The 25,033-nt window shown below is 45.5% G+C and overlaps 2 protein-coding genes across 4 annotated transcripts; both read left to right on the top strand.

The window, feature by feature from the left end:
• Positions 1 to 1,413: 1,413 nt before the first annotated feature.
• On the top strand, positions 1,414 to 17,330 carry keap1b (kelch-like ECH-associated protein 1b). 2 transcript variants are annotated; one of them, XM_031563552.2, is made up of 7 exons: positions 1,414 to 1,557; positions 4,318 to 5,912; positions 7,276 to 7,521; positions 10,949 to 11,625; positions 13,013 to 13,218; positions 14,593 to 14,769; positions 15,545 to 17,330. In XM_031563552.2, the coding sequence occupies exons 2-7, from the start codon at positions 5,601 to 5,603 to the stop codon at positions 15,709 to 15,711; spliced, it is 1,785 nt and encodes a 594-aa protein (XP_031419412.1). In that variant the 5' UTR covers positions 1,414 to 1,557; positions 4,318 to 5,600; the 3' UTR covers positions 15,712 to 17,330. The 2 variants fall into 2 exon arrangements, with proteins under 2 accessions (XP_031419412.1, XP_012694314.1); XM_012838860.3 differs by lacking the exon at positions 1,414 to 1,557 and adding an exon at positions 1,834 to 2,002.
• A 112-nt stretch (positions 17,331 to 17,442) lies between these two features.
• On the top strand, positions 17,443 to 23,520 carry si:zfos-323e3.4 (volume-regulated anion channel subunit LRRC8C). 2 transcript variants are annotated; one of them, XM_012838845.3, is made up of 3 exons: positions 17,443 to 18,108; positions 18,979 to 19,131; positions 20,636 to 23,520. In XM_012838845.3, exons 2-3 carry the CDS (start codon positions 18,991 to 18,993, stop codon positions 22,928 to 22,930), a joined length of 2,436 nt encoding a protein of 811 aa, XP_012694299.2. In that variant the 5' UTR covers positions 17,443 to 18,108; positions 18,979 to 18,990; the 3' UTR covers positions 22,931 to 23,520. The 2 variants fall into 2 exon arrangements, with proteins under 2 accessions (XP_012694299.2, XP_031419411.1); XM_031563551.2 differs by having other exon boundaries at positions 18,888 to 19,131.
• Positions 23,521 to 25,033: the final 1,513 nt, after the last annotated feature.

The raw sequence follows: 25,033 nt of genomic DNA, 5'->3' as shown, positions 1-25,033 counted from the left end.
AACTCAGAGAGCTAACGTACAGGTATTAGCGCACACGTACATTTTCACAAAAATATGAACTCACAAATTCACACAAATAGCTGTTCAGTCTCTGTCTCTGTGGAACACCTACATACATACAACCATCACCAAAATACTTAGTAATACACACACTTACCCCCTGTGTAATACACACACCCACCCCCTGTGGTCTCACACCTCAACTCAAACTTAATGCAAGGACAAGTGCATGACTCACTTTCTGTTAGAGGTTTGTTAGAGTTGAACTGACTCACAAATTTTGCCCCAAATTCAACCACTGCAGCCCAGCCAATTAAACATATATAATAAAATTAAATTGATTGCAGATGTAAGACGGTTCGGGGAAAATGATTCATGTGTTAAGTTCAAGAGTCTATTTCCCACACAAAGAAAACTTAGGGTTTCATATATTTTGCAGTTATAACCACAGGAAGACTGGAAAGCCTCTCAACTTTTGTAGTTGATCTTTTTGAAACCTTACAAAGCAGATAAATGCTTTTTCTCTCCTTCCCTTTCTCTCTCCGAATGTGTGAAAAACCACCTTTCACAAAGCTATGTAAATGTATCCAAGATATAGGTATTTCTGGACATGTTCACACTAGTTTTTCAAGCACGTTTCCCATTGCTTGATCTGCACCACCCATCTTTCTCCGTCCGACAGAATCCCTACCATAGAGCTGACTGTGTTTCCTCCGCATAGCACCCTCTCTCAACGGCCCTGAGGCGATCTCACCTCATGGAAGGAACATGATAAGTGGGAAAGAGCAATGCTAAGGCGTGAGGCAACATAACTTTGTCTTAACCTGACTGAACCTGGGAGTTGATTTTCACAGACAAAAGAGGTAAAATAATATAAAAGTAAAGGTTAGCCAACCTGCTGTTATGCAAATGTTTATATTATATATATCTACATATTTATATTTAAATGTTATATATATATCACATCCAAACCTAACTGTAAGTGAAGACAAACATAACAAAAGACATTATTGTTAATCATTAAGTAAGTTACAGATGTGAGTTATTTCAAAACAGTTATTTATTGAAGACTCAAGCCATGCATTTATCATATGGTGTTCTTTACCAGTGAACTTCGGAAGAAGTTCCACTTTATTTTCATAGGACGCAGTTGCCTAGACATATAGCGACACCTTGTGGTTGTGGGTTGAACTTTGTTCTTGAAGCGAAAAATAAAAGTGTAAGCAGTTAAAATAAAGTATTTAAAAAGGCCTATCAGGAAATAGCCTCCAGTGCCATTCACCAAATTAAGCTTGCGAAACGATACAATTTGAAACACTGTAACGTTGAGTCCATGTAGGCTACAAAGCTGAGGCTGAAACAGCTGAGCAGTCTGTTAAACGATGACGTAAGGTAACCTACAGGAAAAAATACGAATCGCATTGTGGAGATATGAGAGGGAACAGGCAGAAATCCTCCAGTCGCTCGAAATTAAGTTTAGTGAGCAATTCAATATCAGAAAAAGACCGGAATAGTGTTGCAGGGTTTACTTTACTGTAATACGAGACTATTTTCAAGGTAAGCAATTAACTACCCTAAATAAAATCATTTGTATGCTACATCTGAAGTAAAATCTACTAGATTGTGCTGATACGTTACACGTCAATAGCTACATTTAAATTTTAGGCGTTATAAATCCGTTTTCAGGTTGACAAATGATCCTCTTGTCAAATAAGATGATTGACAGCATGAGCCGGCACATTGCCAAATGTATACCCCAGATCTTCCTTCATTCTCACATGCTTAATTGCTCACAAATACTTGCATAAAAGTCCTCAGTTTCAGCGGAGAAGCAGCAGTTATATGCCGAGGTAAGCCCTGTGGTCTTAAAGGTGAACTCTTATTTTGGCAGCTAGGCGACGTTAGTACAATGCTTAGTCATGGTGAGTTACAGCTTTACCCCTGGTTTTCTGTGGCGCACAGAGATGGAAGAATTTGGCTCTATGTATTTCAGTCTGGATCTGTAAGTAGACGCATTTTACACACACTTGGTCCAAACGTGGTCCTTAGTCAACTTCAAATAATATACTGTGTCCATGTATATTCTACATCGGTAACGTTGTTTTGTCCATTCCACTCGACGGGTTTCGAGTTGCTCATTTTGCTATCGATTGAAATGTTTTGTCGCTTGGTCGCTGGAGTATAGCTACGGTGTTGTTTCTCAATGTTCGCGTGCACCGCATAATAATATTCTGAGAGGTACCTACTGTTGTTGTTCAGGCTTCGATTAGTTTTGTTTTGCGTAATGAGAGATGGCAGCAAAAAAGCTGTGTGATAGAACAATGCATTAGAAACGAAATGTGGCAGTTTATATCTGACTGCTTCAGTCACAAATGATTTCAGAGGAGTTCTTTTGTTTTGGTGGCTTACTTTACCACAGAGAAAAAGAAGGATGCAGTAAGAACAGTGACTTTGACATTTGCATAAGGATTAACTGCACTTCTGGGTCATGTTTTCGCTAAACAGGCTACAGTTCCACTATTTCCTCCCACATCGTTGCACATACTTCATGATCAGATGAGTCACTGGAGAAGGCGATTTGCCAGATGGTCCGTAAACATTTGATTCATCCAAATGTTGTTGCCTAGAATTTTCGGAGATTTCATTTCGCACACTTTGCAGATGTCACCCATTCACAGATGTCTAACACGATCAAATTCCAGAGCTTTATTATTGTAGTAAGCTGTAGTGCTACTCCTTAGCGGAAATATATTCTTGAAAAGTTAAGTAGCCTACGTTTCGCCGCAAGTTAATTACAATAAGGCAGCCAGGTCTTAAAATGCGATGACTTCGACTTAAATAACTTGAATGATTCGCTTCTCAATGGTGTATGAATGACTTGATTAATATTTAAAGCGGGAGAAAGTGGCACCGAGTGTCTGTGACCTTTACTGTATTGAATTACGCAAACACCCGGAGTAGTTTTGAAATGGCTCAAGTCAGTTGCGTTTAAAATGTTGCCACTTCAAAACGAAATTTGGTTGAAGGTTGTGTTTACCTTTTGTCTATTTTATCCAAATAGAAATGAACGCATCGATTGGCCCACTTTCTTCGTCTTAAATATTCAAGTTAGGCGGGGAAACGGAGCTGTAGCGCTGGGATTTTAGGCCTGTCATTGCAAGTCATTTATGTTCACCATTTAACAGTGTGCTCATTTGGGCGCATGGCAACATCCCTGTAGTTAAAATATGTACTCCTCTCACATTTCTAGGGAAACGGTTTTTTGTTCCCAAACAAGGCAAGCGTGACCCAATAAAATGAGCTTGCCAGAGGGAACACCCTGTTCAACTCGTAAGATATAAAATTGCTGCCTTAGAAGTTCTACCGGAGGATTAGTCATATTTACTTGGGAACGTTACTTCTTGCCAACAATTCATGTTTGTGACAACCGTGTCCAAACAACACGTACCTCACCACATTCACCTGACAGCGCGCTAAGCAAGCAAACCTTTATCTCATCTAAATGCCTGCATCTCTGTCAAGGCTACGGCTACGCTTCATTACCCCTTCAGTGCTGTACTCTCTCCTTGTCTGCCAAGGGCTCCGACTTTACAGATGTTTCCCAATCGATCAAATCTGCCTCAAGTTTTGACAGAACCCAAAACAACAACTCCACTGTCACTTTTGTGCACATGATAGTTTTTTTTGCGGTGCTCAGCATTAAAGTTGAGATTTGTGAACAAGACATTTATACCTTCTTGCCCCCTCCCCTCCTCTCCTCTCCACTCCGCTTCTCCAGATTAGTCACAGGACGTAAGCAAAACACAGTCACGCTGACGCTTGGATGCAGTCCTTAAGTCACTCTGTCTTCCTCAGTAACTGCGTCACAGTGTCTTAAATCAGTGCCTATCTCTTTCACACTCCTTGCATTCCCCCTTTGGCATCTGTTGAGCCACTCAAGTTGGCCTGCACAGCTCAACACACAAACATGCATGCTACAGGCTGATAGCATATCTAGACCTACTTAATGGTTGAGGGAAGACTGAGCACAAGACTATCAGATATTTTATGAATAGGTAAAGGGATTAAACAGACATTTTTTAGTCATAGGTTAATGATCAGTTAAAATACAAGCCTCAACTTTGGGAATGTCACTTAGTAGGAATTCTATCTTTGAAAAAACAATAAATCACACTGTAGCGACTGTAGGGAAATGTCTTCTTTATCAGAGGTGAGGCTGACGCACACTCAATTGGGTAGGTATTCGCGCGGCATGCGTCTGAGAGAGCTCCTTGTGTAAACACAATTCCTAACTCGTGTTTCGCTTTCCTTCTTTAGGTGTCCGTGTAGCCTGCCAGTGTTCGCCCGACTGCATCGGAGATGCCCTGAGCGGAGAGATTTCTAGGACCCCCCCCCCCTCAACAGACGTCACCAGCTGCACTCCTTGAGTCATGTGTCGGGAACCTTTAACCCCTCTGAGGAAGTAACTCATTTTCACCACCCTGGCTGCTTCAGTTCACCTCGAGCCTCATTTCTGGACTTGGCCTTCTCACACATGTGATGGATACCTTGTAGCCTCATAAGTCTCAACAGCATGTCCACAATTTAAACAATGATCTCTCAGTGTCTGCACACGTTGTTCTAGTACTGACTACGGACTAAACTTCCCCTGATGGCTTGAGCAGATTTTAGGAGACAATATGTTGAATCTTTAATTTATTTTTCTAAGTGACTTTCAACTGCTTAATAATGGCTACGAACTGCGCATAGCAAAGTTCTGTTCCTCATCTTTATGGTGCACCACATCCTCAGACTAATGTAAATCTGATTATTTTTGCCCTCAAAAAGTGCAGTGAAATTGTGTTAATGGAGCATCACCTCATTCACTATCTGCTGTCCTAGTTTCTGTGACTTTGTGTCAAGACTTGCTGCGCTCTGCTGTTGCCGACCCAAACAACGGAACTAACAACCTTGTCCAAAAAAAAAAAAAGAAACCCCCTTATCTACCCAGAAGAGTCGGGCTAGCTGTTTCATGGTGGCAGAAGAGTCTTTGAACAAATCCCCCCTCACCTGAGGGAAAGGCGTGACGGTGTATTTGTGCGAGTCATATCAGCAGACGGTTCATTTACCTCTGGACCTGCGCTGACTCACCAGGCTCCATAGGTGCAGCAGTTCCTCGTGCCACTCGTGCCACTCGTTCGTGGTCTCCCCTCCCTGGGTGCTGTCGGTAGATGGACTGTGCACGGAGCAGTGCGAGCGGAATGGCAGCGTCCCCGTCTCTCTAGGTGTTTTCCCAGCAAACGGGAGCCCAGGCTGCACAGTATTGCCCCTAGGGCCCGCCATTCATTTATTCTCTCTCATGTTAATGGAAGTCCCCCCAGCTCCACTCTAGACCGTGACTGTGATTGCATCCCTCAGGCAGTGAGAACCACACCTCAGTCCTCAGCCCCATTTGGCTTCTTCTGGGACTTGTAGTTTTGGCCCATCTGTTGCTACCCTGTTCTTCTGCCCTTGTGTTTTTTTTTGTTTTTGTTTTTGTTTTTTCCCCCAAGCTTTTGCCCTGACCCTGTCTTGCCCTGGCGAGCAAGGATGATTGTGCCCGGGGGCCGTCGCCGGTGAGGATGTACTCGTCGGCTGGCATGACGGAATGCAAGGCGGAGGTGACGCCGTCGACGCGCAACGGCCACCGCGTCTTCAGCTACACGCTGGAGAGTCACACGGGCTGCGCCTTCGCCATCATGAACGAGCTGCGGCTGGAGCGGCAGCTCTGCGACGTCACGCTGCGCGTCAAGTACAACGACCTGGAGGCCGTCGACTTCGTGGCGCACAAGGTGGTGCTGGCCTCGTCCTCGCCCGTCTTCCGCGCCATGTTCACCAACGGCCTGAAGGAGTGTGGCATGGAGATGGTCCCCATCGAGGGCATCCACCCACGGGTGGGTATTTTTTTTTCTTGTCCGATGGGGCGACAGTGGGTGTGGGCTTAACCCACAGAAATAGTTGGGAGTTTCAGTGTCAAACTAAATGTGGTATGCCGTAGAGTGGAGTGGAGTATTCAGGTGTGTGGATATGATTTCCACTATGGTGTGGATCCTATCCTCAGATTCTCCATACTTCATTTAATGGGCTTTCATGCATGCTCAGCTGTCGCCTCAAAACCTTGATTTGTCACAGCTTGCAGTAGAAATATATTTATTGCATGTGCCCGTGAAAATGCCTGAGGAAATGAATGAAAGTAATATTCCAGATTTTCCTACATATCCATTTCCAACAACCTGATTTTTTTTTTTCTTCTTCAGTTGCATAACATTAGCAAACACAGTATTCGTTATATAACACTACAATAACATGTAACTTAGTCCTGGATAATTCTGGTTTCAGTATTACTCCGTCCATATAAGACTGCAATAAACTGCAGTTATAACTGTCATTCTCAAGCCTGCAAGTAGTCCGTATGTAATGACTTAGATCCTAACCTTTGAATTGCATTAAGTTTATCATATGCAGAGAAGGGGCATTTTAGTAGCTCACTCAGTGTTAAAATGAAAGTGTGCTGACCCACTTATTGGGCTATGCTGACCCATTATCACTCATTCTCCCAAGATAATGACCAATCTGACCAATCGGAGCCTCCCGTTCTTCACACACCTGCCCTTATCAGGCAGACTCTTGTCTGCCCTCTGTGAACAGTTTTACACAGTTTACTTTGAAAAGGGGAGCGGGTGCTATCTAGAAGAGAGAGAGAGAAAGAAACAGACAGATGTTGATAAGGAATGACGTGTCAGGAGTCTCAGTCTCGGTGTACTTTGACTGATGACGGGAGCTGTGCAGCTGGCCAGTGATAAGCTGGGACATGACGTACACTCGTGAACTTTTATGGAGGAGCTGTTTCTCAGTTGGTTTTGAGGCTGTGTCCTAAAAATATTTCATGATTTTGGATTTCATAGATTTTGGTCATAAATTAGAGGAATGTTGTGCACTTAACATAAAAAATTGCCTTTACCTCAAACAAACAGAACTTCCATCCTCACTTTCAATTATTGTTTTGATACACACCGAGGTATGCTGATCTGGATCCCAACTTTGTGTCTTCTTCTGACTCGGGGTGGTACAACTTGGTAGAGACGATGTGTGCATTTTGTGTGCAACAATGTATTTAAAAACGGACAATGAAGCCTCTCCTAAATCAGCTACCACTTTTCAATTCCTTGTCACCTACGTAGTCTATAGAAAACTGGTGATTTCAAAAGGGGCTTGGTGTCCCTAGAAGTAACGTCTCCTTCTCCATTTTTCTCACAGGTAATGGATCGGCTGATAGAGTTCGCCTACACCGCCAGCATCTCGGTGGGCGAGAAGTGTGTGATCCATGTGATGAACGGCGCCGTCATGTACCAGATCGACAGCGTGGTGAAGGCTTGCTGTGACTTCTTGGTTACGCAGCTGGACCCCAGCAATGCCATTGGCATCGCCAACTTCGCCGAGCAGATCGGATGCACTGAACTGCACCAGAAGGCCCGAGAGTACATCTACATGAACTTCAGCCAGGTCAGTCACCCAGCCGGTCGAGGAACATGGTGCAGTTAGCTGTGACAATTCCTTGGACAGGCTAGTCTTACGGGAGCCAGATGTGACTTCCACACTACGTGACAAGTAGGGGTGTAAATTGCCAGAGACCTCTGAAAATCGATATTTAGCGATTTAACAATATTTAGTTGCCGATTCAATACATATTGCGATTTGTTAATTATTGTGATGCTGTATATATTGCGATTCAGTCTTGTAATATTTCATGTAAATAACAGAATCTGGCTTGGAAATGTAAATAAGGGAAAAGTTGTCGACAAACTAGGTGTGTAAGTTATACGGTTATATATATATTATATATATATATATATATATAGCGAATAGTTACATGGTTATATATATATATATATATAGCAAATAGTTACAAGTCACAGGAGTCATACCCTAGTCACAAGAGTTCACCAGTCTGGAGACAATGAGTTGAACATGTGCACTGGAAGCGTGCTGAAATTGAACTCTGACAAGGCCTTGCCTACAGGCTTTTTCTGTAAGTCCCACCTGTAACTGCTGTGTGTTGTGTCCCATGCCCCTTTTAACCAAAGATTCCAATACCTCCTTGAATCCTGTCTTCAGGAGACGTTTGGTTTAGAGCTTCTGAATGCTGTCAATGCAGTTATCATTCCCACTCGTTCCACTAGACTACGTTCCACACATACACCACATGTGTACGCTAACATGGGTCTTGAGATTATTAACCGGGTAACTGGGCTCAGGTAAATATAATTTCGCCAGCAGTGGTGTTCATCTGTCCAGTCCCCTCAGTCCACCTGACTGCCAACTCATGGCCATATCTGGCCCGTCATAAGCATGCATGCAGGCAGCCTGACCAATCAGAATAAACTGAATGGTCATCAGTGTCTCTGCTCCCATTGGTAGGATTTGGCGAAAGACATGTCCTGTCCTGCCATATCATGGCCTACTGATCTTGTGATCAGATGTTAAGCACATCATTTAACAAAAAAAAATAGCCTAAGTCTAGATCTTCTAGCTACATGCTGCTCTACATTAACTTAATCCAGGTAAGCCAACCAAGCAAAACTTTCCACTCTCTCTGGATAAAGTTGAATGTTAGACTAGGGCTAAAGCTCGATTTTAGGATTCTCAGCAGTGTTCTAGGTCAACTTGAGCCAAGTAGGTCAAACAGCCAACCAGGAGTCTGTTTTGGCTAAATGTTTTGGGATGTTACACAAGATTAATGATTAAAGTATGAAGTAATATTTTACTCTGGGGTAATGATGAATGCTTCACTACATTAATAACAGTCAGGTCAGCAGCAACTACCATGCTCTTACAGTTTTTGCTAAGCTAATCTCTGCTCATCTTGAGGGGGTCAGATGCTACTCTTGACTCTGTAGACTTTGCTTTGTCACCTAAACGTTTAGGCCTTCTAAATCGCCGGTGGTGTGCTGAAAGGCAGCCCGTAAAGTCTCTCTGTCACCAAACAGTGTAGATGAGGGTCATCTGTGGGAAGGTGATGCCTGTTCTCTGAGACCGCACGCACGTGTCAAACCTCGGAGACCCCCGCTTTGTTTACACACAGCAAAGGAGTGAAAAGACGTGAAGTTATCAGGAGATCACTGTCCATTCTCCCATGCCACTTGCATGTCAAACCTTTGATTTAGTTGTCTCTGTGACTTTATCAGACCCTGGGAAAATCTGCCGTGAGCGATATCTAGTTAATGACTCATATCACTACTTAGAAGTGACACATCACACCACTGAATTGGTATTTATTAATTTATTACAGCCACCAGACAACACCTGTGGTGCTGCGTGGAGCTCCCACCGTAACCCTGCACCTAGCCGACTAGTCTGGGCCTTACCGTCGCAGTTGGGTGCCAGCTTTATTGGTTTCCTCTCCGCCTCAGGAACAAGGTGTTATTTTTTTCCCGCCTTTGAGCCTTGGAGACATAATCTGCAAGGAGACCTGTGGAGAGAGAAGGCCAGCGGGGGGTGTGTAGGCGGTAGGGGTTTACCTGCGCGCCTGCATAGCAAGACAAGGGTGTCACACTGCCACAGAGTGAACTGGTTTCTTCTGGGAATTGGGTGTGTCTCGCGTACTGAGTCATGCTAAGCCGAGCTTCAAAAGGAACGCTGACTCATGTTGGTGTGCGAGGTGCCTTCAGAAAGGAACAAGACTTGTTGTTTCTATGGAGCTAATTAAAGCACCAGACTTTGCCAGAGCATTCTCTGGTACGTGCCATCTGAATGGATTTATCGCTTTATGTTGTTATTTTCCCAGTTATCCAGGTTGGGTGTGTCGAAACAGACTTTGCAGAATAGATAATATGCAATAGACTGTGATCAGATTGATCCCCTGGAGTGTGTGTGTACTATGACAAAGCAATCCTATTGTGCAACAAAATGGGTCAAACTGGGTTCTACAGACTATCTACGTATGCTCCGATTGTTCATTTAACTAGAAAATATCTACAGACTAGATTTATCTCCATTAACAACTTCACCTGTCAACCAATCCAAAGCATAATCTTAATCCTTAACCAACTCTGATCCCACACTTAAGCAGACATCTGTATTCTCTATAGTTTGGTGAGAATGTCAAAAGACTGAGCAACAAATAAAAGCAAAACTGTTTATGGAAGTCAAAAAGGATCCAGTTGATTGGCAGTCTCTTGCCTTTCATGCGCTTGGCTACGCCTCACGACTTGTGAGTTGGGTGACCGCCAACCCCACCCAATTAAGGAAATAGTTCCGTTTGAATTGTCAGGTTTGTTTCAGCCTTACCACCACAGTGCCCAGGCATGAATAAAGATATTTTTTCGCTTGAATGGTGATGATATTCAGCATGCATGACCCAGTTCTGAAGCTCTGAAGCTAAGCTTTCCAAACCAATAGATTTTAAGACTACACATCTGGATGACTTTGAATTGATTGCTTCACTGTATTCTTGCTGACCTTTTACAGTAGATAAACATTTAGATAAGAGGTAAATATGTAAAGCTCTTCTCTCTGTGTACAGTTATGGTAATGATTGCCCCGGCGTGGTTAACTAGTGAATGAGGGTTAAACATTTGCCTAGACTCCAGGCCTTTTCCATGAGACGTAGGCTGTCAAAAGAAGCATGTCTCTGAGTGTCTAACGTAGCCTTCCCCTCTTCCTCTTGTACTCCTCTTCCTCTTGTACTCCTCCTCCACCCCCACACCTTTCCCATATTCATATCATCTCTCTCTTCTTCTTCACCCATCTGTTTCCCCCTCTCATCCCTCTTTTCTGTCATCCATGCATTTCTATGATCATCCCTCTCTTCCAACTTCTACCATGTCTACATTCTGTATTCTCCCCCCTCCCTATTCTCTAATCTCTTCCTCTTTCGTTCTATCCCTCCTTCCTCCCCCCCTCCTCCTTCATCCCTCTCTCCTCCCTCCAGGTGGCCACCCAGGAGGAGTTCTTCAACCTGTCCCACTGCCAGCTGGTGACGCTGATCAGCCGCGACGAGCTGAACGTGCGCTGCGAGTCCGAGGTGTTCCACGCCTGCGTGGCCTGGGTGCAGTACGACCGCGAGAGCCGCCGCCTCTACGTGCAGGCGCTGCTGCAGGCCGTGCGCTGCCACTCCCTCACGCCGCACTTCCTGCAGCTGCAGCTGGAGCGATTCGAGTGGGACGCGCAGTCCAAGGACTACCTGGCGCAGATCTTCCAGGACCTGACGCTGCACAAGCCCACCAAGTGCATCCCGTGCCGCACGCCCAAGGTGCCGCAGCTCATCTACACGGCCGGCGGCTACTTCCGCCAGTCGCTCAGCTACCTGGAGGCGTACAACCCGTGCACGGGCGCCTGGCTGCGGCTGGCCGACCTGCAGGTGCCGCGCAGCGGCCTGGCGGCGTGCGTCATCAGCGGGCTCTTCTACGCGGTGGGCGGGCGCAACAACGCGCCCGACGGCAACATGGACTCCAACACGCTGGACTGCTACAACCCCATGAACAACTGCTGGCTGCCATGCGCGCCCATGAGCGTGCCGCGCAACCGCATCGGCGTGGGCGTCATCGACGGCATGGTCTACGCAGTCGGCGGCTCGCACGGCTGCATCCACCACAACAGCGTGGAGAGGTGAGGACTTCGGGGGGGATCGGGGAACATGATTGGCAGGACGCGTGTAGAGAGGTTTTGTGTGAGGGAAGTCCTTAGGGTCGGTAAACTTGACACTTTTTGTTGTTTTCACTTCGAACCTGTTGTGAGGACACTAGTGTTAGCATGCTACACTAATCATAGCTTTAGCTTTGACCCAGGAGAGGTTACAGGAAACTAGTCTCTGAGGTAGTCTCACTTTAATGAGCAGTATGGTGGGTTTTGTGGTGAGCAAAGGAAGCCAAGTGCTTGTTTACAGTTAAAACTGTAAAAGGCGGTGAGTTTTTCTTGGTGTTCACACTTTATTCACGAGCTGTTTGCTGTTTCACACCATCTCTGTAGGTCACGTCAGCATTGTTAGTGTGACCTCCGGTCGCACCAGAAGGCTTGGTCCCTCCTCACTGCAACCCCTAGCCCTCGAGACAGAGTTCTCAACCACAAGCATATCCGGCCAGTTGGTTTCTGTTTAACTCACGAAACCCTGGTCATATTTTTTGTCGTTTTTTAAATGTGTAAGTGAAATTATAATTTATTAAGTCTTTGCATAACTCGCTGCTGATTGGTTGATACACTGTTTGGTGACCCAATCAGATTTATTTCTATTTCAGAGATTGTGTATTTCTATTCTGAAAAGCAAAGAAGCTTATATGCCCGTTCTCCTTTGTCCATTCATAATTTAGTCTTCAGTTGATTAGGTTAGGTCAGCTGCTGACAAGGCTTTCACTCTGGCATCGATTCTACTCAGCCCAGGCTTGGTGCAGGAGAGAGAGAAGTCTTACTCTAACTCCTGCCAAGTGTTAAACAAGACAAAACGGCACAACCCAGGTGGAAAACCTGTATAGGAATACTGTAGCTATTCTTAGCAGTGTACGCATCAAAGGCAGGTTTCACCCTCCCACGGATCTGAGTAGCCAGTGGAGCAATCAAGAAGATTGGTTTGATGCTTGACGCCCTTGATGACTCACCATTGACAAATACTCTGAGAATCTCACAACTCCGGAGAGGCCATGTTTGATTAGGTGTTGCGTCTGGGCTTTCGGGAAGCAGGAAGGATTTCGGAAGAAAAATATAAGATGATTTTCTATTGTGTATGCATGCCAACATGGCCAGGGCTTTCAATAGCTGCATTGAGAGAGGGTTTTAGAGTTAATCTTTTGTAATAGTGAACTACTTACTCAGTATTTAATGGAGGTAAATGTTGTACCCATTGCTGGAATTTAGATGATTCACCATTGTGAAATAATGATCACAGCCAAAGAACAGATTAGCGCGCTAGTCACAGTGTCCTAGATAGAGTTGCACTTCTGACTGTTCTGTCTGTGTGTGTCTGTCTGTCTGTCTGTCTGTCTGTCTGTGTGTGTGTGTGCAGGTATGACCCCGAGCGGGACACATGGCACTTGGTGGCACCCATGCAGACGCGGCGCATAGGGGTGGGCGTGTCCGTCATCAACCGGCTGCTGTATGCGGTGGGCGGCTTCGACGGCACCAACCGGCTCAGCTCGTCCGAGTGCTACAACCCCGAGAAGGACGAGTGGAAGCCCATGGCCCCTATGAACACCGTCAGGAGTGGGGCAGGTGAGTGAGGGCCTCTGTTCACTCAATATCACTCCTCTAAGTGAGGGCCCGGCCCCAGAGCTAGACCCCTCTGTTCACTCAACATCACTCCTCTGAGCAGATGGGAGCTAAATCGAGACTATTTAATTGACGTTCCGCAGTGCATTTCTCATCGTTGAACCACTACCATCATTAAACGATACAGACACTATCATTTTAAACATTCTCTCTCGCTTCGCGGTTTCCTCTGTGGTTTCTCAAGGATGCCTTTAGGAGACAGAGTTCTGTACTGTAAACGTAACCCGAAGACCAGTCTTAACCTGCGTCTGCCCCCCAGGGTTATTTCTCAGCCTGGTAGATGGTGACCTCGAGCTTTCTCCACAAACCTTTCATCCACTGTTGCTATTGGGTAGTGATTAGTCCAGCAGATCTGGGAAGAGACTGTCTCAATCGGAACTGAAGGTTTAGTGCAGGAGCAGCTTTGAAGCGAAATGTTCTTGAAGGAGGATCCAGCTCTCCCTTCACACCCTCAAGACCCTTCTCCGTAGATCAAGACGGAACACTGTCGACCTAATGAGTTGAACTGGAGATGAACTGACGTGTATCAGTAAAAGAGTGTAAGAATAAAGCACAGATATGTATAACAACTGCGTAGGAAGAAATCCAGAGCCATTTTTCAGTCCGTCATCTAGAAAATATTTACTTACCACCGGTTGGAAGACATTTTCATAAGTTCTTGGAGTACGTACTCCTTACTCAATATGTTATTCTTACTTATGAAAGTTTGACTGTAAACAAACATCCTCTTGATTCATGGCCTGGATCAAAAAATGATTTATCGTTTCGGCTCACATTCACTTTAAATGACCATGGGCAGTAGCAGACGACGATAAAAATGTCAAAGAAGTATTTTTTACGGCCCTGCAGACATTGCAATCTCAACCAAATTCGAATCGTTCCAGCCCAGCAAACTGTCCCTCAGAAATCTCTGCTATTTATGAGCGGCACAGGAACCCAGCCTGGCCCCCTAAATATGGAGTTAGAAGGGAACTTTCCATGGTGGAACCAGAGTGCCACAGGAACCAAAGCCAAAAGACAGCCCCAGGCTTTTCCAGTCTCCTCCTTCCCCTAAACCCATCTATCATTTAATATTTGTTTAACTCTCGCCTCTGACTGTCAAATACATCGTGACCCTAAAATGTAACATCGACTAAACAAACTTCTTGGCTTATGTCCACCATTGGTTGCCTCACTCCTATGTTGTTTACCAGGCCTCGTTCTCTCGTGCTGTGTGACAATAAAACATGACTTTGATGTTGTTTACCAGGCCTCGTTCTCTTCCTGCCAAGAGCTCTTACTCAACTCTATCTTCCTCTGCCATCTTGTCCCCTCCAGGCGTGTGTTCCCTGGGGAACCACATATATGTCATGGGTGGCTACGACGGCACAAACCAGCTCAACACGGTGGAGCGCTACGAGGTGGAGACGGACGCCTGGAGCTTCGTGGCGTCCATGAGCCACCGCAGAAGTGCGCTGGGAGTCACCGCGCTCCACGGCCGCATCTACGTGATGGGTGGGTTGCCGGCGCTGAAAAATTATGTCATGATGGTGTCCAGTGATTTTTTAAAGTATTGTTACCCAGGACCATTCTGTAAGGGACTGATGCAATATACTTTTCCTTATCAGATAAGATTCATACACTACGTACTTTGACAGAAGTACCTTAACCCTCCCTTTCTGAAGTCAGATCAGTCCTGCTAATAGGACCTACTAGTAAGACCTACGCATGCACTAGGTCCAGCTGAATTGCAGAGTATCGCTATGGCCACAGAGAGAAACTAAAACACACAAAAGCTCTCCATAGTGTCATTTCAGTTGACCTGGTTTACATGGTTGAACCTGGCACATTTCAAAGGAAAGCCTGGAATATTTCACAACTGATTATGGTTTAATGGCAATGTTTAACCATCTGTTTGACAACGAAATGTGCTGTGGTAGATAGACGTCTGGCTCCATCTAGAGGTGGAACATGGTGAGATCCAGGTGTGCTGTGCACCAAAGGCAGAGGTTTAACACTCACTGGATACATTTGCTGCATAAAGCGTTTTAATCCCTTAAACTCCGTCCTTGTTACGAATGGCTACTAGTCCAGAGACTAAGAGATGTCAAGACATGCTGTCTGCATGGATACAAGTAAAACACTCCTCAAAGTCCGTACCAAACAGGACACCACTTTAAAAAGTGAACAATTGAAATAGTAAAACAAATCGCATAACCAAACCTAAAGTCTTCAGTGTCAGGAAATATGTGCACTTCTGTGATTCTCTTTCCTCTCTCTACCCCCATAGGTGGTTATGATGGCAACACGTTCCTCGACAGCGTGGAGTGTTACGACCCGGAAAATGACACGTGGGCGGAGGTCACCAAGATGACCTCGGGCCGCAGTGGTGTGGGCGTGGCCGTTACCATGGAGCCCTGTCAAAAACAGCTGAGCCCGTGTCAGCAGAAGCATTAGTGCCTCAACACCCCCACCCCACCCCAGATCACTCTCTCCCCTCATCCTCCTCTTTTCCCACTCTTCATCCAGTCTTTTTTTCCCCTCTCCAGTCTGCCCCAGTCCCAATCCAGCCACCTGCAGTAGATTTGTTGTCGTCAGTCATGTCATGGGGGTGTGTCACAGGGTCTCTCTCCATGACCCCCCCCCTCCCCCCACATGAAAGGGATTCTCCTTGTGAAAGTCCTGGGTGTTTCAAGAGTAGAGAGGTTTGTCTGGAAAGTTTTTTTTCTGAATCAATTTGATCCACTGTCTAATGCTGAGTCACTCCAGGGAGAGGAGATCCCGAGACCTCCCTGAGTCTAATGCTGAGTCACTCCAGGGAGAGGAGATCTCGAGACCTCCCTGAGATCTTTTCGAGATGTGTCCGACACGAGGGCTCTTCACACTTTAGAAGTTCGGACTCAATGAGACAAAGCTACCCCTACTGTTCTCCAGACAGATCGACCTCATTGCTCTGTGATCTGATCTTTCTTTTTTGACATGGTCTCAGGCTTCTGATGCCCCCGAAGACTGAAAGCCCCAACTTTTTCTCGTGAACCAAACGGTGGAGTCTGTTCAAAAGCTGTGGTCGAGGTTTGTTTTTTGAGCAGTTTGGTAGAAACCACAATTCAGCCAAACCCCCGAGGGCTTCTTCTCCCATGTCTTGTATTTCTACATCTTTTTCTTATCCTCAGAACGCAAAAAGTGCCATTACCTGTGCCCAAGCGCACGATCAGTATGACCCACTCACTCTGCCACGTGAGGTAGTGGAGACAGGGACGAGAGAGGATCAAATACGAGAGGTTTGCCATTCGACCAGGGAGGAAGGATACCCAGCTGTTATCAGTAGTCCAGAGGCAGCAAACTGCGGAAACCTCCCCCTTCCACCACCAGCACGTAATGTAGCGTTGGCGCCACCTAGTGGGCGAAGGACGGCAGAAGACGGGCCACTTCACATGGCCCGGGATCTTTCAAGAGTTCAAGAGGCGTGAACAAAAAGCACCCTACGCCGCCGTGGAAACCACACTGACCTCTCTCCAAGGAGCTTCTCGGCTGTGTTGTGTGTTTTTTTTTTTTTTTTACACTGATGCCACGAAAAGACCTCCCTTTGATTTTTTTGATTTTTTTTTTTTTAAAGAGACTCTTCGAATAAATATTTGTGAATGGACATGGAGAGACAAAGAAATTTAACAACATGGAAGGAAATGTATTTGTAACAGCAGTTTAAGCTAGTATTTTTTTCCAAGATGTTTTGTACATTGATATTACACACAGTCTTGTACAAAGTTCTAGCGCTTGATATTTTTTATTTATTTGGGATTTTTGGCCCTTTTATTTTCCTTTTGCTCGGACTTGGCTTACACTTTGTAACTGATAGGACTGTTGTTGTATTTCTCTCTAACTGAGCATGTGTTGTAGGAGATGCCAGCAATTTATGCATTTTTCGAATTTGGCTCTTCATTTGAAAAGGAACACTTTTTGTTCTCCTTTTAGTAGTTAAATATTAACGGATTATTTAAAGATTGCTTTGTAAATTTTACAGCAAGAAATACACTGTACAAAACATTGTATAATAAACAACATATGTTTATTGTAAATTTGTCAAATGGTTGTATTCATTCCAGCCAGTAAGGCCAAACATAATGTTGAAGGAGTTTGTCAACCATCTCATTTTGTCCACTAGGTGGAAGTAGAGTATCTCTCAGTGAACTTGATCTAAGGTCAGGTGGGAAAGACAACCTGTGAATGATTTCGAACATATTTAAATAGTTTGTTGTACATTACATGAGAATCAATTGTTTTTCCTTTTTGTTCTATTTAAGTGTTGTCGGTTTTTTTTTTATATTAAACCTTTAAGAGTTATGTAGTGAGCTGCTGACAGTTCCCACATAGTTGATGAATCTGGCAGCGGAATGATATCGTCAGTGACGTTAGAGGAGTTTGCAGGGGCAGCCTACCCACACACCCCACCCTCCCTCCGGGCCTTACGGAAGTAGGGAAGAAAATCAATGGCAATTTGTCATTTAAAGTGACCATGTCATTGTTTACTCCTCTACAAGCCAATAGGCCTGCCACTACTACACCATCATGATGCCTATTCTGCATGTTCAGATGTTGTTGCGCAGTTGCGCGTTTGGAAAGGTGTGGGACCCATTCAACCGATTGGAGGGCTGTCACTGCATACGGGCTTAACTGGGGAAGCGAAGTTTTGTCCTCTTTCGCAACAAGCTGAAGCACGTCCCGCCTTACTTGCAGGTTTTGGACACCTCGCGGTGCAGTGTTGACGCGCTTCGCCAAGATGGATCACTATCTGAATTACTTGTAATCGCCAGTCCTTAGTAAACTTCCATCAATGTGGACTGCGGGAGATCGGATGTAAGTACGAATTGGCCACCTTTTGAGGTGTTTTAGGTAAATGAATACTATAAATGTTCGAATGAGTTTTGTATTCCTTGCGACTAATGACAACGAGCGGACTGGAGAATTACATTGTGCTTATGTATTGTTATCTGTTATCCAAACTGAATTAAGGCCATTCTCAATTCCGTATGCACACTTGTGCCTCGTAGAATAGAAAGCTACGTAGACAATATAGTATGAAGGTAACATATTAACAGTAATGAAGAATTTAGACTGGCAAACTAAACGCGACTGCTAGAGAAGTGAGGCATTACATTCCAACAGAGATGAGAAAAGTATTCAAACTCTTCAAAGGGTATACGAATTCGCACATGCGAATCTTCAACGGACTAATTGATGGGTCAATGAGGATTATTTCCAAATCGAGACACTGTATTATGACACCTAAAAGTTTTGAGACTGAAGGCTACACCACCCAGATTATATTACATTTAATTTAGAGGTCCTTTTTTCACTTTGTGGTTGATCTCTTTTCACTGTCCAACGCTGGCTTCTCAGAGACTCATCGAGAAATATTTGACATAGCCCCGGCCTACACACTGGGAACGATAGCTACTCTATTTTTACACATGTCGCTACTGTACATAAAATGCAGATTTCTTTCTTTAGATGTTTTGCAGCTTCGCACTTCTGTAACCCAAATATGTCATTCATTGCAGGCAGCGTACTCATTCTTCCTCTTTCTGTAAACACTCAAATAACCCAGCATATTATCCTCAATACATCTCATCCAGTAATTTGTAGATCGGTGATACTAGTGGAAACACCCTGTGGACAACCAGCTATTGAAACCATTGAAACCTGTCCCTCCCGTCCCGCTGGCAGGCAGCTTTCAAGATGATCCCGGTGAATGAGTTTCGACACATTGCCTCAGAACAAAACCCCCAGTACCGGGTCCTGAAGCCATGGTGGGACGTGTTCTCTGAGTACCTTTGTGTCGCCATGCTCATGATCGGCGTGTTCGGCTGCACGGTTCAGGTAAGACACATGATATGGGACTTCATTCAAGCATAATATATTCAAGTATTTAGTTTGCCGCAAGAGGCTTTGTAACAAGGAGGAGGTCACCCAAGACTAACTTTCATTTTGAGGACAATGTTTTTCACTCAAGGTCAAACTATTTCAAGAAGCAAATAACTGGATTGAGATAAGGCAAGGCCAAGGACTATGAGGGAGTTTGCCATGCCTCCTTAAGCAAGCCTAAAATCAGAGGGAAAGGGCATGTGGTAGACATTGACATCTGCAGATCTCCTGAAGTGCTGACAACTGACGACACCTCAGTGCCATCCCTGTGTGGGTGTGTGTGCATGTGCATGTGTGTGCTGTTCTCAGCCTGCAGCAGTAGAAAAGTGCAAGTGAATAAGAAAATCACCTCTAATACTACCTCGCATGTAGTGAGCCAGAGCTGTGTTTATGTTTGAGTGCTCTACCTCCAAGAGCCATTTGCAGATCCAGACCCAAAATAAATTGGTGAGAAAATCTAAGGAGCTCCTTACGTCACTATGATCAATGGGGAAAAGGCATGTGTGCTCCATATCTGGACTGCATTGGAAGGGATGAGAGGATACATACCTGTGGTGCAGAATGGAAATCACTATGCCTCCCGTTTTATGAACACTACTCAAACATTGCTGATAACAGCCATAAATATCTGGAGAGTAGCTGACAGACTTACGGAAGAGATCATATTAACAAACATCAAAAAGCCTTTTGACACAGTACATTCTGGTGGGCTGTCCTGGATTTGACACTTTGTTCCTGGATGGGGCCAACCAACCATAGAATGAGAGTAATTGGTCGTGAGAACACTGTCAGGGGAACACACACTGAGTTACTGGTACACTGAGTTATAGTGTGACAGTGATTCTGTGAACTCATCAGCACGACATGTACATCACTGGTGCCCTGTTAGCAGAAGAGAGCGGACACAATCTTACTCTTGCCTTTGTTTGACTCCTCTGACCTACTTGCAATAAAATTGGATTAGTCACCCCTCTTCACCCCTTAGTATTTCATTCCTCATGTCTTTGCCCGTAATGATAATCTGTTCCTTGAGGACTATCTAAGCACTGGGTTCCCACAGTGTAACTTGCAATGTGCAAAACAATAATGATTCAAAAGTGATGATGTGATAAAGTGTAAAACATCAGGTCTCAAAACACATAGAGATAAATAGTGCCTACGTTCTAATACATTTCATCTACATTTAGAAATTAATTAATTTACTATTATTTTTTTTATATTTACTAATATTAATGTTTAGTTGATTTTTCCCCATTTGATCACCTTTATAGTGTCTGACCTGTAGTATGCTTGCCATACCCTGTGATTAGAATGTTTTTTTGTTTTTTTAAGGTTACAGTTGAATTACTTTTTTCCCTCTCATTCATGTCATTAATACTAGTTTATGCAAACAGTTCCTCATAAAAAAAATGACAATGCTCCCCAACATTTCTTAATTAAACTTTTTTCTTTGTCACAGCTATCACAAGAGAAAATAGCGTGTCTGCCAAACCGTATCATCAGCCCTTCCAAGGCAGAAACGGACTGCAACCATATCCGAGAGCACCAAGCCAACGACAGCCTGTGGGAGTTCAGCATCACCAAAGAGCTCAAGCCCGACGTGCTCGAGGTGTTTGGCCGTAAGAACGGCCTCGACATTCACCAGTATGTGTTTGTCAACCACTACTGCTACGAGCAGGCTGTCCACTGGTTTGCCAAGTACTTCCCCTACCTCGTGGTCATCCATTCCATGATCTTCATGGTGGCCAGCAGCTTCTGGTTCAAGTTCCCGGGGACGTCCTCCAAGCTCGAGCTCTTTGTCAGCATACTGAGCAAGTGCTTTGACTCGCCCTGGACCACGCGAGCCATCAGCGAGGTGTCAGAGGAGCGGGGAGAGGAGAAGATGGTGAGCTGGAGAAAGGGGAGCGCGTGGTCAAAGATCAACCCTGATGGATTTATGGGCACCGACGTGGAGAATATCACCCTGCTGCGGTCGGCATCTGTGGTGTCCGGCCCAGAGAAGAAACTACCAGAAGCGTCTGCAGCCTCCGTCTTGGACAAGAAAGAAGGGGAGCAGGCCAAGGCACTCTTCGAGAAGGTGAAGAAGTTTCGCACCCATGTGGAGGAAGCAGATCTCCTCTACAAGATGTACGTCATCCAGACATCCCTAAAAGTCTTCAAGTTTGTTCTCATCACAGTTTATACAGCATCGCTGGTACCCAACATGGAGATTGTGGTGAAGTGTTCAGTGCCTCCAGATTTGACTGGCTTTGACATATTCTGTTGTAACCATAATAGGGCCAACCTCTTCTCTAAACTGGCTTATTGCTACATTTGTTTCGTTGGAGTGTATGGATTATTGTGCATATATTCCTTGTACTGGCTTTTTCATCGCTCACTAAAGGAGTATTCTTTCGAGCATGTCCGCCTGGAGACCGGCATCAATGACATACCGGACATGAAAAATGACTTTGCGTTCCTGCTGCACCTTAGCGATCGGTACGACCCCCTTTACGCCAAACGCTTCGCTGTCTTCCTGTCTGAGGTCAGCGAGTGTCACCTCAGACAGGTGAACCTCAACCACGAGTGGAGCGCCAAGAAGCTCCGCACCCGCCTCACTCGCAACGCCAGCCAGCGTCAGGAGCTCCACCTTTTCATGCTGGCGGGGGTGCCAGACACGGTGTTCGATATCCCCGAGATTGAGTCGCTGAAGATGGAGCTGCTCAGCAACATCACCCTACCAGCCACCTTGACGCAGCTCACGGAGCTGCAGGAGCTCTCCCTCATCCACTGCCCGGCCAAGCTGCAGCACGCCGCCCTCAACCACCTGCAGGAGAACCTGAAGGTGCTGAGGCTCACCTTCGAGGGCCTGGAGCAGGTGCCCCTGTGGATGTACACGCTGAAGGCCCTGGAGGAGCTGCACCTGAGCGGCCCGCTGAGCCTGGAGGCCTCGCGCAGCGCCACGCTCGAGACGCTGCGCGAGCTCAAGAACCTGCGCGTGCTGACGCTGCGTAGCCACCTGACCAAGCTCCCGCCCGGCGTGGTGGACGTGGCGGGCCAGCTGCAGCGTCTCTGCGTCCTGAACGAGGGCTGCAAGCTGCAGGTGATGAGCAACATGAAGAAACTGACCAACCTCACGTCTCTGGAGCTCATGGGCTGCCAGCTGGAGCGCATCCCCAGCGCGGTGTTCAGCCTGACGGGCCTGCAGGAGCTGGACCTGAGGGAGAACAAGCTGACCACCGTGGAGGAGATCATGAGCCTGCAGCACTGCCGACGGCTCAGCACGCTGAGGCTGTGGCACAACGCCATCGCCTACATCCCCGAGCACATCAGCAAGCTGCACGCGCTCGAGACGCTCGACGCCAGCTGGAACAAGATCCGCCGGCTGCCAGCGCGGCTCTACTACTGCACCAAGCTGCGGCACCTGGACCTCTCGCACAACCAGCTCTCCGCGCTGCCCACGGAGATTGGCAGCATGCAGAGCCTGCAGTATCTGTCCATTGCCTTCAACTCCCTGGAGTCCCTGCCTGAGGAGCTCTTCTCCTGCAAGCGGCTGAAGACCCTCGCACTGGGGAACAACAGCATCTCCTTCCTGTCCTCTCGTGTGGCCAATCTGGCCCAGCTGGTTCGACTGGAACTAAAGGGCAACCGTCTAGAGTCCCTTCCCCAGGAGATAGGTGACTGCCCACTCCTCAAACTGAGCGGAATTGTGGTAGAGCAGAGCCTTCTAGAACTTTTGCCTTCAGAGGTCAGACACAGAATGGATGATAGTTAAGAATGGCTGTTTTTTTACTCACCTGTCACTCTCAATGACTCTTATGAGCAGGTGGGAACATACTTCTGTGTCTTAGTGATGGCAGCTTAAGAACTCAAGAACCTAAGACAAGTGTTTACATAACCTGCAATACCTGTATGAACCTGTCCTTCACATTGGGAATTCATGTCCAAACTAAGCACCTTCAAGTTTACTACTTTGGACTTTATGAAATCAAATCCGATAGCCTGGGCTTATATTTATTTTGATCAAAGCTCAGAGAATCTTTTCAGAGAATTTTTCTAATGTTCTTTACTACTATTTTATTGGTATTAAAGACAATGCTAGTAAGACTGATGATTGATGCAACATTTTATTTTTGTAACTTACCATGTACATTTTCATAGCTGTGCCATTTCACTTTGTTATCATTTCATTTGTTGATGGGCCATTTTCTCATTAGAAGGTAAAACCAGGTTGGTAACTCATTGGCTGAGAAGTTGTTTATTGACTAACTAATATGCAGAGTGAGACTAACGGTACTTAAACTGTTGCCTCTGAGGGAATGTGTTTGTGGTCTGTGGTTGTTCCTAAATGTTTTGTTCTCCTGAGTTCTTTCTCCTACTTTTTGAGAACTTCAGTCCAACATCACAGCAGTACAGCAGCAGAAAGCAAACAGCAGCAGGGCTGAGTGGCTACTGTGTGGGAAACCAGATATGGTAAACAGCTGAGACCTTCTCCTTTTTATCAAGCATATCTCATGTTTAATGTTTGGCGCCTGAGTTCAGCACACTACACTCAGGGGGGGAGGTGGAAAGGGTTCACAGCAGTACAGGTTTTTCCAGAACTGGTATTCAAAGCAGGTAGATGTGCTGCAGCCTTGGGTGATACAATTACTACAACACTTAACCCACTCCTCTCAAATTCCTAAATTCCCAATTCCTGAATTACATGACAGGAATGTTTTTTTGATGTATTGCTCATTACAAGCCATTAATACGGACTACACAGGACTTGATAACTGGGTTAACACGAGTCCACGGAGTACTGAGGGAGCACTGCGTTTCGGATTACAGTCAGAATCCCAAGCATGGTGTCATGTCCACTCTTGCTTCTCCACAGCAAGAGATACCAGCCGAGCTGAATACACAAACACACACCTCCCTGATCTCCAGACAACAAAAGTCCCAGCCGTGCTGACAGCCGAAACCAGGCAAACAGAACGATCCTCTGTCTTCCCGCCCACCTGTCCAGAGACACACCCAGTGGAATTTTCCAAAGGTGTGCAGAGCAGGTTAACTGGTGAACAAGAGAGAGCTACGGCCGTGCTAATCAGTTGCAGGCCCCGCCTTCTCCCTACTGCATGATGTGAGAGCGGACGGAATCGGAGTGTTTGTGTAACTGTAGCCGATAGTAAGGCCGTTGTTTGAGGTACTCTGGTGGACGCGAGCAGCCACTGAGCAATACGCACACAAAGGCTGTAGGAGATCTGAATGTACTTATACTTATGGTTTTTCATGGTGTGTTTTGGAATAGAACACACTTTGTTGTCTGTTCATGGAAACTGTTAGGTGAAAATTCACTCAAGTTACCTCAGGACTCACTTGCATATAAGTATATTTATTCAACAACTTTGGATGTTTCTTGTCATTTAACTGAAATGTGTTTACTGGCTACAGACTGAGTAAAGATTACACACTCTATTTGGCATTGACATTATAAACCTGAAAATCATGGAGGAAAAGGGTGAATGAATAATCTCTCAGGGTAAAGAACAATCCGACTCCGCCCAAAATGTTTGACCAAGTTTTTTTTTTAGAAGTTTGACCCAATGCATATAAAACAGCGGGGGAAAAGTAATGTTACTGTCTTAGCAAGCGCAATGGTATTATATATAGTGTATACAAGATGGAAATTCAGCTGGTTCAAGGGATTCACAAAATGTCTCATCCTATGAATGACATTGCCTAAACACTAAGGCAGTGACAAAGCACTTTTAACCCTCCAAGTTGACACGGAACAGCTCGTGTGCCCTCTAGTGCCAGCAAGGGAAACACAAATCTTTACGACAATAAAAACACAATTTAACTCCTCTCAACTTTTATGAAGCTAAAATTTCTAGAC

This window comes from Clupea harengus, chromosome 26, assembly GCF_900700415.2.
Source record: "Clupea harengus chromosome 26, Ch_v2.0.2, whole genome shotgun sequence".
Lineage (NCBI taxonomy): Eukaryota > Metazoa > Chordata > Actinopteri > Clupeiformes > Clupeidae > Clupea > Clupea harengus.
The sequence above is the reverse complement of the archived record's forward strand: the minus strand, read 5'-3'. Positions and strand labels throughout refer to the sequence as shown.

Coding starts and splice junctions, on each gene's coding strand:
- keap1b (XM_031563552.2), top strand. CDS start 5,601: ATGTACTCGTCGGCTGGCATGACGGAATGCAAGGCGGAGGTGACGCCG. Junction 7,522..10,948: donor TCTACATGAACTTCAGCCAG/GTCAGTCACCCA, acceptor TCCTCCCTCCAG/GTGGCCACCCAGGAGGAGTT. Junction 11,626..13,012: donor CACCACAACAGCGTGGAGAG/GTGAGGACTTCG, acceptor GTGTGTGTGCAG/GTATGACCCCGAGCGGGACA.
- si:zfos-323e3.4 (XM_012838845.3), top strand. CDS start 18,991: ATGATCCCGGTGAATGAGTTTCGACACATTGCCTCAGAACAAAACCCC. Junction 19,132..20,635: donor TGTTCGGCTGCACGGTTCAG/GTAAGACACATG, acceptor TCTTTGTCACAG/CTATCACAAGAGAAAATAGC.